This window comes from Plectropomus leopardus, chromosome 5 (genome assembly GCF_026936395.1).
Source record: "Plectropomus leopardus strain MGB_pleo_1.0 chromosome 5, ASM2693639v1, whole genome shotgun sequence".
Lineage (NCBI taxonomy): Eukaryota > Metazoa > Chordata > Actinopteri > Perciformes > Serranidae > Plectropomus > Plectropomus leopardus.
Genome location: NC_142180.1, coordinates 36,040,234 through 36,053,559, shown reverse-complemented (window position 1 = coordinate 36,053,559; position 13,326 = coordinate 36,040,234). Strand labels below are relative to the sequence as shown.

At 37.6% G+C, this 13,326-nt stretch overlaps 1 protein-coding gene across 2 annotated transcripts; it reads right to left on the bottom strand.

Moving 5' to 3' along the window:
* Window positions 1-7,920: 7,920 nt before the first annotated feature.
* On the bottom strand, window positions 7,921-13,291 carry med8 (mediator complex subunit 8). 2 transcript variants are annotated; one of them, XM_042481310.2, is made up of 7 exons: window positions 13,193-13,291; window positions 12,809-12,930; window positions 12,317-12,461; window positions 12,087-12,227; window positions 10,448-10,535; window positions 10,097-10,357; window positions 7,921-8,320 (listed from the first exon to the last, which is right to left on the bottom strand). In XM_042481310.2, the coding sequence occupies exons 1-7, from the start codon at window positions 13,196-13,198 to the stop codon at window positions 8,250-8,252; spliced, it is 834 nt and encodes a 277-aa protein (XP_042337244.1). In that variant the 5' UTR covers window positions 13,199-13,291; the 3' UTR covers window positions 7,921-8,249. The 2 variants fall into 2 exon arrangements, with proteins under 2 accessions (XP_042337244.1, XP_042337251.1); XM_042481317.2 differs by having other exon boundaries at window positions 10,118-10,357.
* Between the last annotated feature and the right edge of the window lie 35 nt (window positions 13,292-13,326).

Sequence of the window (13,326 nt, the reverse complement as noted above, 5' to 3'; positions counted from 1 at the left end):
CCCACGAACCAAAAGGCATTGTGAGGCTGATTCAGTCATTACACGGTGAAAAGGTGTAAATCCCATTCGGAGAAAAATCACTCTGCTTTCTTTTGAATTTCTGATTCCTCAAACAAACGGGCTGCATAACGTGCTGCCGTGACCAATGCCACGCAGGTTTTTAAGGAGACGATACTGATCGTTATCCGTTTTTACACAGTGAGAAGATGCAAATTCAGTCAGAAACAAAAACAGAGTCTTTTCTCCATTAACACGTGTGGCTCACACAGGTGAGGAGTAAAAAATTAAACGTACTTTAAAAAATAAACAGTGTTATCTTTTTATGATATCTTGTTAAAGGTCACTCACTCTAAAATTTAACTGGCTAATATCCATTTTAAAAGGAATAATAATCACATGGCAGGTGTTATTTTAGATCTACTACAAGTGCAAAGCATTCCCAGAAATCACTGATCTGATGATTTGCAAGTCAAAATTTGCCTTGATGTTTTGGTTTAAACTGGGTACTGTTTTTTTTAGGCATCTAAATGAAATAAACTTGTACTTTAACAGCATTTTTGTGATCGTGGCTTTTAGGAGAGCTCTTTTTTATGGGAGCGGGCGTCAGCTGAGTGTGGGAACTTTGGCTGAAATGTCACCGAGGTGAGACATCTGCCGAGCTGCAGCTACTGTTCGACCAAAACAACATCAGAAACAACGGTGGTTCAGTGAGGCAGTTCTGAGTTTTTTTGCAGCTTCTTAGGCATCAAACGTAGGTGTTTTTTTGTGGTCCGGTGCTTTTCTCCCTGCAGCATTGTGAAACCAAATGTGAGGGTTTTTTTGGACCAGTCATCCTTTTTCCTGCAGCTTTGTAGCCCCCAAAACACAGCTGTTGTTTAATGACCCATGGCTGTTTTTCTAGTGGAATTTTATGCACCAAAAGTGGGTGTTTTTTGGAGAATGGTCGCTGTTTTATCTGTGGCCTTTTGGCCTCCAACAGGAGTGCTTTTAGGCAGTGTCCCTGTACCAGGTGACGTATTCCAGGTCCAAATTTGCCTCAATATTGAGGTCTTGTTGAACCATTTTCAGTCTGGCTGCTACCCTGGGAGCATTTTGCCTTGAAAAACTCAAAACAGGAGCTTTTCGCCCCGAACAACAGATCTCCAGGACCACAGGCCACCAGGATAAGGTGGCAGCTGGATCAGAGGAGAATTTTTTCTTGTGTTTATATGACTGAGTTTCTAATTCATGTAAATAATTGACTGAAAGAGCCAAAAAAATCTGTTCCTCAAATCAAAACATCTGCGAAATACATCTGTTAATGTCTGTTTATGTCGTTACACCTGCCTTTAAATTTTCACCTGGTGGTACCGTCACACTGTCAAACCAAAAATTAATTATTTAAAAAAAAAAAAGGAATTACAGACTTTCAAAAAGAACTACCTCCACTGAAAAATAGATTTTTCTGACTTATTAAATTATGAAAAAGGACAACATCGCTGTTTCTATTTCAAAAGTAAAAAATAAAAGAAACAAACACACAAACAGAGAGAAAGAAAGAAAGAAAGAAAGAAAGAAAGAAAGAAAGAAAGAAAGAAAAAGAAAAGAGACACCCAAAAAGGTATCTCAAAGTATTTTATGCCTTGTCTGGATTTTTTAAATTTGCAAAATGCTGATCAACTGAAAAAATGATTTTTCTGACTTATTAAGTTATAAAAGAGAACAAAATCACAGTTCATATTTCCAGACTTAAAACTAAATAAAATATATAGGCGACAAAAATAATTTTAAGCCTTGTCTGGATTTTAAATCTGCAAATTGCTGATAAAAAAAAATCAGTTTGGGCAAAAAAATAAAAAAATAAATCACTCTGACGTGAGGGAAAAAATCAAAGCCGCGGACAGAAACAAAAAGCTCCTCTGTTGTCTTCGACCTCCTCGGTTGTTTTCTTCATCTGATCGTTCTCGTCACTGAAGTTTCAGATCAATCAGCCTCAACCAGATCAACACACGGAGGAGCTCAGCGCTCACATTATATCAATGACCATAACAAGACTCATCAAGAGGCCCGCCTCATACACACGCATAATGTGCATCAGTTATGTCAGCGCCTGCCAGCATGATACACACACACACACACACACACACACACACACACACACACACACACACACACACACACACACACCAAGGATACACACACGCGCCTGAGGGGAGGGCCACTGAAGCAGACGAGGCAAGGTCTACGGTCTGAGGGCACGACTTAATGGAGAGGCTTTGTGTCAAGGAAACCCTGTGCATTAACCCTTTGAGACCTGAGCGAAGTGGCTTGATGTCTTTCAGAAATATTACAAAAAAGGCAATGAGCAACTTTTGGAAAAATCGCCCAAAAATGTGCAAAATTGTAAAAAAATAAAAATAAAAAATTGCCTGAAAATTAGAAAAAAAGAAATAAAAGAAAGTGAGAAAAGAAAAGAAAACAAACAAAAAAGGGAATTGATGTGAAAGAAAAATTCTTAAGAATCAAAAATATTCTTTTAAAACATTAATGATAATTATACATTTTTGCACAAAAATAGCGATTTTTCATGATTAAGGTGGGTGGGACATGGGAAAAATAACATTTGTAAAGTTTTATGAACTGATTTTTTAAATTAAATTCGGTCATTAATTTATTTTTCCATTTACCTGCCCAGGAACTAAAATAGCCGCTTTGCTATAACCTGGTAAAATGTATCTCCCCTTGTTTTATATAAGGTTAATGTTACAAAATTACATTACATTAGATATAGTTTTTTTGACATTTAAAAAAAACAATAATTAAAAAAATAATTTTCCAAATATATTGATTTCTTGCTATTTGCAGAACAGTTCTTGCCAAGTTGCTCAACGCCTCATTTCAATGTTTCCAAAATAAAGAAGATTTCAATACTTGTGAATGTGTCTGAGCACAGCAACAGAAAAGTGATGCTGATGCAGGTTTCAAAGGGTTAATATAATGAAACAAGTCTTTAGATCTCCCAAAAACAAAAGGTTGTGCAGGAATAGGGTCAAGTAATTAGTGACTGTGGGTGTGTTTGAGTCAGTGTTGCAGATTTCAGATTTGGAAACGGTTCAGTTTGGCACAGAGTTGCCGCTGCAAAGCTTCGTGTAGCCGATGCCACCCACAGATCTTTAATGAATTTCTCTGATCCCAACTTTCATAAAGAAGACATTTGGAAAAGATTTCACAGATCAGCGTGCGTCATCGGAGCCTTTCAAGTTATTTCAACCGTGGAGCATTTGAATTAAAATCTGCAGTGAATTTTGAGCATTTTGGGGTGTGGGAGTTTAAGGCTGTAAACTGGTTCTTTATATTTGCCTAAAGCTTCCATAATGAGCGAGATATGGACCTTATCGTCTTCTTCAATTATAGGGGTGTAAAAAAAAAAAAAAAACCTTTAAAAGTGTGCCAGGAGAGGCTCTTATTAAAGAAACGAGAAAGTTATCTCTCCAAAACACGAATCAAAAATGAAACAAAACAATATTTTTTTTGCGCTGATGATCAAGGACATTCAGATACACTGCTGTTGCAATAATTATCGCACTCACGTCCCACAACAAAAGTGGATTCTCATGCGGCTGTGGGCTAATTTGTTTCGAGTTTGTCTCTGTGTTTTCATCCTCTTAAATGTTTTCTGGACATGAAGTCATTTGACACGTTTGGTCACCGCAGTGTGTCGCTTTAGAGGGAAATCCTGTCCTTTCACAAGATAGCAATGCTGATTGTGTTGTCAGGATGGATTTACGTCAGATAAAAAAAAAAAGCCCGGTTCCCCCTGCTCTGTGTACCATGCTATAGACTGTATATTGTAATTTCGGAGGCAGCTGTCATATTGAGTTTTCCATTATCCAGAATGTACAGCGCGGCTCAGACTCGGATTAAACTCACTGGGTGTGACTCTAACGTCTCTCTTTACTTTACACAATCTCAATTTATGGATTCAAATTAATATTTGAATTAATAGTCAAAACAGAAGGAGTTTTTTTAACAGAATGAGCCTGTTTCAGGTCTCCTGCCTCCCGACAGTGAGACGCTGCTGACCCCTCATGGTCTGACTGGAGTCTGTCAGAGGCAGCAAGCAGCGAGATAAAGGCTTTAAAAACTCAAACTCTCTTATAGTCAAACTGAGTAACAGACAAGTAAAAAAATATAGAAATTCTGTCACAGAACTTACAGAAAACCTAAAAACAAATCTGACTTTAAAAAACAGTATTTGTGTGGTTCCCAAACTTTTGCCTGCAGGGACTTCTTTACTATCACTGAGTAGACTGAAGACATATTTTTGGGATATTTTATATTATTATTTTAACAATAACAGTAGAGAACAACTGATAACTACACAAATAACCCAAATGCCAAACTGCAGGTGGTTTGTGTTAAGATTAGCAATTATGATGAATTTTGAGCTGATTGTTTCTGTGAACGTTGCATCGGAGATGAGTTTTCCTAATATTTGTTGAAACTTTGTAACTTTCAACAGAACTTACAGAAAACCTAAAAAATAATAAAACATTTAAATATTGCACTCTATTTACAGTTTAACACTTGAGCCCTGGATCAACATCAGATTTGTTGTGCTGCATTCAGACGCTTTTCACCAGCTTTTTGTTCACACTTTGTTTGTTATAGTTTGGTAGTTTAATAAAAATGTAAGAAAAAAAAGGTTAATTTTTTCACATTAACATGAATCCAACATATTAGCAAAGACAAGGTGGCCTATTTTGTAAAAAAAACAGAACATAAAAAAAACAAATGAAGTACAAACTTTTATCTTTTTCACCTGTAATTCTTAAATCTCAGTCGTAAATTGCTCACAAGGCAGGAACTCTTACGAAGTGTGAGACGGTGATTTATTTAACAAATATCAGATCTAATAACATAATATTCATGCAGCAGTATTTGCTGAGCGAGAAAGTTCATTCTGGTGCTTGTAAATAGTAAATTCTTAATGAGCTACCATGAAATTACCACTAAACTAAGATGTAGCAGGATTTAGGGACGATTTTTAACAAAAAAATAAATAACAAATCTATCTTGTACCGTGTAGCTTGTAAATGCAGTTTGAAGCTGCAGAAAAAAGCTAATATGTGGACCGTAAGTTACATTTTTTGGGTCAAAATTACCTCAAGTGAAATGCTATGACGAGCACACAGCATGACGTGATATCACCCAAACACACAAATACTGAATTTAGTCGGATTTTATCATTTCAGTAACAACAACACACTCGAAAACACTATAAACGATGAAAATGCCACACATGCAACACGCTCACTGTATGAGTTCTGTAACTCTGACTCCAGCTGACAGGCCAAATATCCCACCGCAGACATTTTGACACGTCAGAGCAGAAAAGGCACAGGTGTCACTAACGACATTAACAAAGGTTTTGTTCGAGCGAGCAGTGAGTCTGCACGAACAGCACCAGAAACCCTGAAACTGAAGCAGCTAAATGGAATTCGGCCGTCATTCATTTCAGTATTTAGGCCTGTGATTTTCTACTGTGACATGTCAAAATCCGTCTCCAAGAAAAAAAAGGCTATTATTTAAGATTTAGCACGACCGAAATATCAAATATTATCTTAATCGATACAAGTCTTGAATATTTGTGTGTGATAACGGCAGCTAATTTTTGCACTGCAGAGTGCATCGTTCCCAAAATGCACTCATGAGTTCCTGCTCTGCTTTTTAAAAAATAAAAATGCAAGATCAAATTGTACCTTCATCATTTTTGAGAGCATACATTTTCATTGAGTAAGATGGTTGCACTATTTTCAGGTAGTTTTCTTGTTACTTGATAAATCATTAGCATGAATAATAAACATGATTAAAGTTTGATGAGTTTATCCACAAAGCAGGTGATGCTGTTACATACATTAAGTGAAAAAGAAAATTCTTTCTTACCTCAAAACGTGTTTTTTCCTCATAGACCTGCTCTCTGAACGACGCCAGCTCCTCGAGAGGACCAAACCAGGACCGTGCAGAGGGACTCCGGTGATCGCAGCTTGTTCCTGTTGGAGAAAAAAAATTAAAATTGTAACAACTAATCCACCTTACACAAGTTTATATATATATATATATTGATTTAGCCAATAGCTTTACTTACCTTAAATATTTCGTAGAAAATATATTTTTCCACTTGAAACTGGAAACTGTGATTGTACAAAGTGAGCGTGATATCTGGCTAATTTCATTATTTCCACAGGAAGGCAGAGCAGCGTTATACATTTTAGTGTGATGGATTACATCACTCACTTTAGTCTAAAATCTCTGAGTTAATTTTTAAATTGGAAACCACCAGCTGCCTTTTAACCTTTAAAACGAAGTAGAAGAGTAAATTGACTTTCAGAAAACTACCTGAAAATGTGTATAAATAAATAAATGAATAAATAAATAATGCTTAAAAATTCAAATTTTTGTAACATAATTTTAAACATATGATTGTGATCATTTTAATTGTAGTTTTACCTTAGTTTTTTTCCTTTTTTTCCAAAATAAAATTACTCTAAATCTACAATTTTCTTCCAAGTTGCTCATTTCCTTTTCCGTGTTTTTGAATGAATCACTTTGCTCAGGTGTCAAAGGTTTTAACCCTCTGAAACCTTGATTGACATTAATGTTTGTGTGCTGCATTTAGCTTTTCACAGGTATAAAACCTTTAAACCCTGAGTGATTTTTTTTTTAAAACATTGGGGGGAAAGGCAATAAGCAACTTGGCAAGAAAAGTCCCTAAAATTGCAAGAAATTAGAAATGATTATTTTTTTAAGTTAGGGAAAATTTCAGAATACTATTTCTATAAATATATATTTATAATAATGTTGCAGAATTAGTTAATTAATTTTCCTGTTTTTGTTTTTTTTCCTCTCCACATACATTTTTTACAATTTTGGGTACATTTTTCTTCTTGTGTTTTTGAAAAATATCAAGTCAATCTGATCAGGTCTCAAAGGGTGTAATACTTGTGAATCTCAAAGCAGCACAAGGACACTGGTTTTGATCCAGGTTTCAAAGAGTTAAAGTAGAAAAATCTTCAGAAATCAAAGATTTTGTGTCGATGAGCAGTTTAAATTAGGATTGTCCGGTGAGGTTTGCAGCAAACAGTAAAAAAAAAAATGCAAAAACTGTAAAGTCCTTTGAGTAAAAGTTTGTCAGTAAACTCAGTTCAACCTCTGTGTTTGGTGAGGTTTGCAGGATGCTGCCTGCTCGCTCTTTGTTTATAATTTAGACCTCATCTGTGGACGCGAGTGTGACCTTGTGCAGCTTTGAGCTGTCTCAGCAGAGCGTCTGACCGCGGCGGCTGACACAGCGAGACGTCTGCCTGTTTGGGGACAGAGGGTGTATGTAGGTCAGCCATGGGCCCGCATGCTGTGACAGCAGCACGGTCACTGTGCTGTGCAGCGGGACAGGGATTGGAGTGGACAGAGAGAGCCGGCGTGGAGAGAGGCCCCCCTCGCACGTCAGCACCGATACTTCCTCATTTGGCCCCTTAAACACTTTGACATTATCAGGCCACACGGAGCAACGTCCGCCCTCATTACTCTCACCTTTGGTGCTGCAGCAAAATGGGCAAAGAGAAGCAAGAGAAGAAGAAACGCAGAGCAGACATCAGATCATGGTGCATGTCTGAAATGTGGGGATGCTCATTTGAAGGGTGGACGTCCCGTTCACGTCAAGACAAGCGACACGACTGATGTTCGATTACACGGTTACAGATCTGACAATTCGGAGCTGAAACGCCACCCGACTGTGACAATAAACTACTGGGCAAAGCACTGTAACACTGTTTACTTTTTTGGGGTTTTAAAAAGACCAAAATGAATGTTTCAGAATGATTGCTTTACACAAACCGAATAAAAATAAAATCCTGATTGAAATGTATCCATTACACAACCAAGTAGTTATTTTTACAAGTTTTATTGAAAAAGAGTCAACAGTACAGTTCTGGTATGATCCAATGAATGATGACATACTGCCATCTAGTGGCTCAAACACTGAGGCTCAGATGATGAGTGTTCAAAATGATATCTGCGTTTAATATTTTGGATGATTTTACGAAAACGTCAGTGAAACAGCCTCAGAGAGAACAGAGTATTAACTTTGTGGAAGTTGGTCCATTCTATAAAAACACTGTGTTTGAACTCAGATGTGAGCTATTACAGATGTTGTCGTTACTGTAAGAGTCTCTGAAATGTAACAAATGTTGGGTGAAGAAATAAAAAAAAAGAGCTCATCTGTTATACGGGTGCATTGAACCTGATGCAGATTTGATGTTTGTCTTGATGCTGCTTGGCATTTTTCCTGCCGAAGAAAAGAAAAAGAGATGATCAACGTTTGGTTACAGTGATTTACGCGTGGATTCCTCAGGAATCCTCAGTCAATATTAAAAACAAAAAAAAAAACACTTTAGGTGAAGTCAAACAGTTTCCAACAGCATCGACATTTCATAAAGAAATCAAACATTTTCCCGGACGTGTAAAACATTCGTTAGATCGATCTACTCCGATCTTCCGATAAAGTGTAATCATTGATATCATTTAATCTCTATTCTGTATTTATTCAATTCTTTCAAACGAAACTTTAAAGGGCAGGTCCATTTCGTATTGTGAATTTCCCCACAAATGATTATGGTTCAACAGCTCCATATGCATCAGCATTTAAAGGGCTGATCCTTTATGGTTTTTTGGGCTCTTATATCATCCTGAAGCGTCTCAGTCGTGCTCCTCGTGTGCTCGTGCAAAAGGTGCCTCTTTGTGACTGAATCAACTCTTCTTTTAAGGACTGTGTGTGTTATCGCCACCGGGAATAAAATCTAAGACCAATTTATGACAAGCAAAACTGACCATTAATTGATTAGAGACAATTTTGCCAAATATTTACTGTTTGTTTTCTTGATGTTCATACAAGGGGAATTTGGGCAGATTTGATATATTTAAAATACTTCTTCTACTACTACTACTACTACTACTACTACTACTACTACTACTAGTAGTAGTAGTCATAATACCAAAAATAATAATAATAATAATATTAATAAATTAAAGTTATTAGCAGTTATTTTTAGATGTTACAATGCATAGTCAGAAATATAAAATATAAAATCCCATTTTTCATGTCTGAGACATTTTAATACCAATTCAGGCCTTAATTTCAGATTAATTAATCCAATAATTTTTAAGAAATTTTAGGGATCCATGGGAACCCTGACACTGGGCTGCTGTGGTGAATAAATGTTCCCAGTGGTGATTATGGTTCATCAGCAGGATATCAGCTATTACCACCATTTTTTGTTGTTTGTTGAAATTACTGATTTTTCTGATTTTAGGGCTTGTTAGAAAGTTATATTATATATCATATATATTATAAGTTAATAATAAGCTATTCTTCAATATATGTTGGTTTTTTAGATGACAAAGATGACAGTTTTAGAACAAATTCAACACTTGTTGATTGTAAAACGCAGATCACAGTTTTTTTTTCCACTGAGACACTTTGATTGTGTCTTGCTTTTTTTTTATTAGCAAGCTGTTTTGATGCCTTTTTTTTACCCTTAGACACCTTATTTACATTGAGAGTACAAAGAAAAATCCCCAGTGTGGAAATCTGTAAGTCTTGTTTTTACGTGACGTCATCTTTTTTTAATTTAATTTTTATTATTTATTTATTTATGCATGTTTAATTTAATTTACTTTTATTTTACAGTTTTACTGCTTTTGTTCTTTTTATTTGTATTAATCTATACTGACATATCAGTATCCTGTTTCCGTTTTTATTTTGCTTGTCACAGCTCTTGGGATCAGGCATTACCCGACAGTCAGCGGGCTGCGCAGCGCCCTGTCACAGGTCAGATTTGTCCCATGTGCCGTAATATGAGTCTCACTGCTGTAAAGGAACGCAGACGGACCCGCCCTTCAATGTAAAACCCTCTGCACCTCAGACTCAATTACATACATGCACAGGGAGATTAAGAGCAGCTAGAGTTTTACATAAGTCCACATTTCCTGTAGTGAGCCATCGTGTGTTGCTGTGTGATGTAAACAGTGATGAACAGTCAGTGTCGTCAGGTGAAATACTAACCCAGCTCTCCAGGTCTCCTACCTGGCTGCCCCTGCTGCTGTGGAGCCACAGGTCCTCCCAAACCTGCCTGTTGGCTTGAACTGCCACCAATGGTGACCTGCTGTAAGGTTGGCCCTCCACTCATCATGGGCCCTTGTCCTGGGTGTCCAGGGGCCACTGGACCTGGAGGCCTGCATTTGGAGAGCCCCTTTCCAAAAGCAACCGCTCCAACTAATGCGTTTGTGTCGGCGGGGTTGAACGATGGTTTGTTCTGTCGTATTGCTGGGAAAAAAACAAAACTCATAAGTGTCCACATATTTATATGTATAGAGAGTTCAGATGAATTACCTGGACAGTCAAAGTGCTACAAACCTGCACTTTCTGCATCTCTGTCGTCACGAGGATTGTTGAGCTTCTCCAGCAGATTGGAACAAAGTTTATTCAGCGTCTGGATCTGTTTCTGTCAATAACAAAAATACAACCAGGAGGGTTTGAACAGTGTCAAACGCTCTACAGCTGTAAGCAATGTAAGAAAAAACATGTTTCTTATTTGGGGTTGTATGAAGCACTGATCCAGCATCAGTGTTTCTGTTTCACCTACAGTCAGGTGTGTATGTGCTTTTTGTTTTAAAGCGTCAGAGAGAAACTGTGACACATTTAAATTGTGGCTCATTTCAAAGGTTATGTAAATAATATTCCCACAGCTAAATGAATAGTTTTATCATTCTGAAAATATTACACTTCAGTCAAACATCTATTGAAGTGTTATTAGGCGATACTATAGATGAAGCACATTTTAATTAGTGTGGCATTAAACAAATGAGCACGAGAAGTCTGAATGATTTTATGTACTCGCCTGGCAAATGAAGCTGCATTTAAAACATCCATACTGAGGAAAAGTTGCGGTGCATGCAGAGGTCAAGCCCATCTAATAATGGAGATTATGGCTGAATCCAAATCTCTGGATTTCGCTTCATTTGCAGACTTTTCGGGTGCATTTACACGAAGTCTGCGAGTGCTGAGGGCTGTCCATATCTACAATTCACCAAATCTACAAAGGGCCTTCAGCCGCCTTTCAGAACAGACTTCCAAAGAGTCTGTTCAGGGTTCAGACTCCACCAGAGTTCAAAATTTAATTTCCCGCAATTCATAGCAATACAGACATGACGCTCTAATTTTTTTTCCAAATGCTGACGAAAGAAAATAAACAAACTTTTTTAATAACTGTATTAAGGTGTTACTTGTAATTGATTGTAATTGAAGCTCAAACGTTTCCACAGCAACGACTGACACAGACTGGAAGCCTGTCTATCAGCGGCTGCAGTCTCTGCCCTCGCAGACAGAGAACACGTCACAGAACGTTTTTCATGCATGTTACTTAATGCATGAAGCTGACGTTTCATTTAATCAACACATCTAAAATTTAACATGATAACTCGTACCGTTCCATTTGTTATTGGCTGTCTTGCATGATAAAGGCAACAGTGATGAGAGCTTAAAAACCTCTTAAATATCAGTTTAAGAGTATGCTATATTTAGGAGGCTCGTTCTGGCTGCAGCCTTTATCAGTGCCCAATTCAGAGCTTTGACAAAAACAGTCATTTTACCTCACAGAACACTGGAGCTGTTGATCTACTGATGCCTCGCTCAGTTACTTATTTTGTGTTATTATGTGCTTTTGGTAAATCTGGATTAACACTGTAAAACATCTCTGCAGAGAGAATTTATGGGGTAACTGACACCAATAACAGCTTCACTGTCATAAAGAGCTGTCTAAAGGCAAGCTAAAGTGGTGAAAATATTGAAAATATTGTGTACATTTGTACTGATTTTTTTAGGTGGCCAAATGTTTTGTTGCTGAGCCCATCCACAGCTGTATATTTCTTAACTTCCGTGTCAGTACTCCAGCCTGCCTCTGACTCTGGATAAGTGCCTCATACAACCCTTCTATAAAATATCCAAACTATCTATTTAATATCTTTAAGTAAGAAAGCACTCAGTCCAAACTGACCTGTGCCACCTCTGGGCCGATTCGTGCTGCCTCTGCACTCAGCTGTTTCTCCTGCTCCTCCACCTCTGGATCGGGCTTCGTCCGGAGGTAGTCTGGTACAATCTCATGGCTGAACACTGGGACACGCTGCTCTGTGAGTTTCTGAGGGGGGACAAGCAGAGGCCGTAGTCTAAGGGACTGCGTAAAAAACGCAGGAGAGACGCAGTCACATCAGTGGGTTTGATACTCACCGCTAAATCTTCATCTCGGTCTGGAGACAGGAGCAGCGGTATTATAACCTGGTTACGAAAAGACGGCGTCTTTTCATTCTTGAGCAGTTTGTTGATAGTGTTCAGCTGACCAGACAGCAGAGCAAAGTTGTCCAAAACAGAAGGCCTAAATGATGAAAAACACACAACACGGCATTAGGAAAAAAACATCCTTAAAACCCAAATATGTACATTTAGATGAGGAACATGAAAGAATATTGTTATAATTCAACATTTTATTCTTCCTTTAAGTGTTGCACCAAAATACTAAGTCAAATTCTTTGTATATGTAAATGTACTTAGCAATAAAACCTTATTCTGATTCTATATATTGTTTAAATACATTTGACCTCAGGAGTTGTGTTGATTATAATTTACATAGTCACAGATTTGTATTTAGCGAGAAATCCACCCTTTAAATTCAACTGTGCAAGCTCATTTTTAAGCTACTATTTATTAAATCGCATCACTTACCACGTTAATCGCTCGTATTCATTTTCCAGTTTATAGATGAAACTGTGCAGAGCGTTTTTAACGTGAGCCACCCGAGAAATGAGAGACTCCACCGCCGCCTCCAGCTGCTTCTCCTCTCTCTGCTGAGGTTCAAAATAACAAAATCAGCCCGACAGACTGCAAATACACGCGACACAAACCAAACAGCCCGCGTTACTATCACCGACCTCACTGTTAGCTAAACTAGCCAGCTAACGTTTATGCTACCGTTAGCTCTTCGAATAATCGAACAAAAACACCGTTTACGCGCGAATACTGATACAACTTTAATAAAAGTACTTAAGAAGTAAAATCACAACGTATTACACGATGAAATGCAATAATTGGGCATGAAAGTCCGTATACCTGCATCGTCAAACCAGCAGCTACAAACAAACAAAACGCTCAAATGAGTCAGTCAACCGGAACCGGAAGCACTTCCGGGTCATGTTAAAAAACGTGTCAAAATAAAAGCATATGTAGATATACATAGATACAGA

What these genes read in the sequence shown, in the direction of transcription:
- med8 (XM_042481310.2), bottom strand. An exon ending in ACCGAGATGAAGATTTAGCG is followed by an intron (nt 12,228 to 12,316) that starts GTGAGTATCAAA and finishes GTCCCCCCTCAG; the next exon opens with AAACTCACAGAGCAGCGTGT. An exon ending in TAGGAGACCTGGAGAGCTGG is followed by an intron (nt 8,321 to 10,096) that starts GTTAGTATTTCA and finishes TTTCTTCGGCAG; the next exon opens with GAAAAATGCCAAGCAGCATC.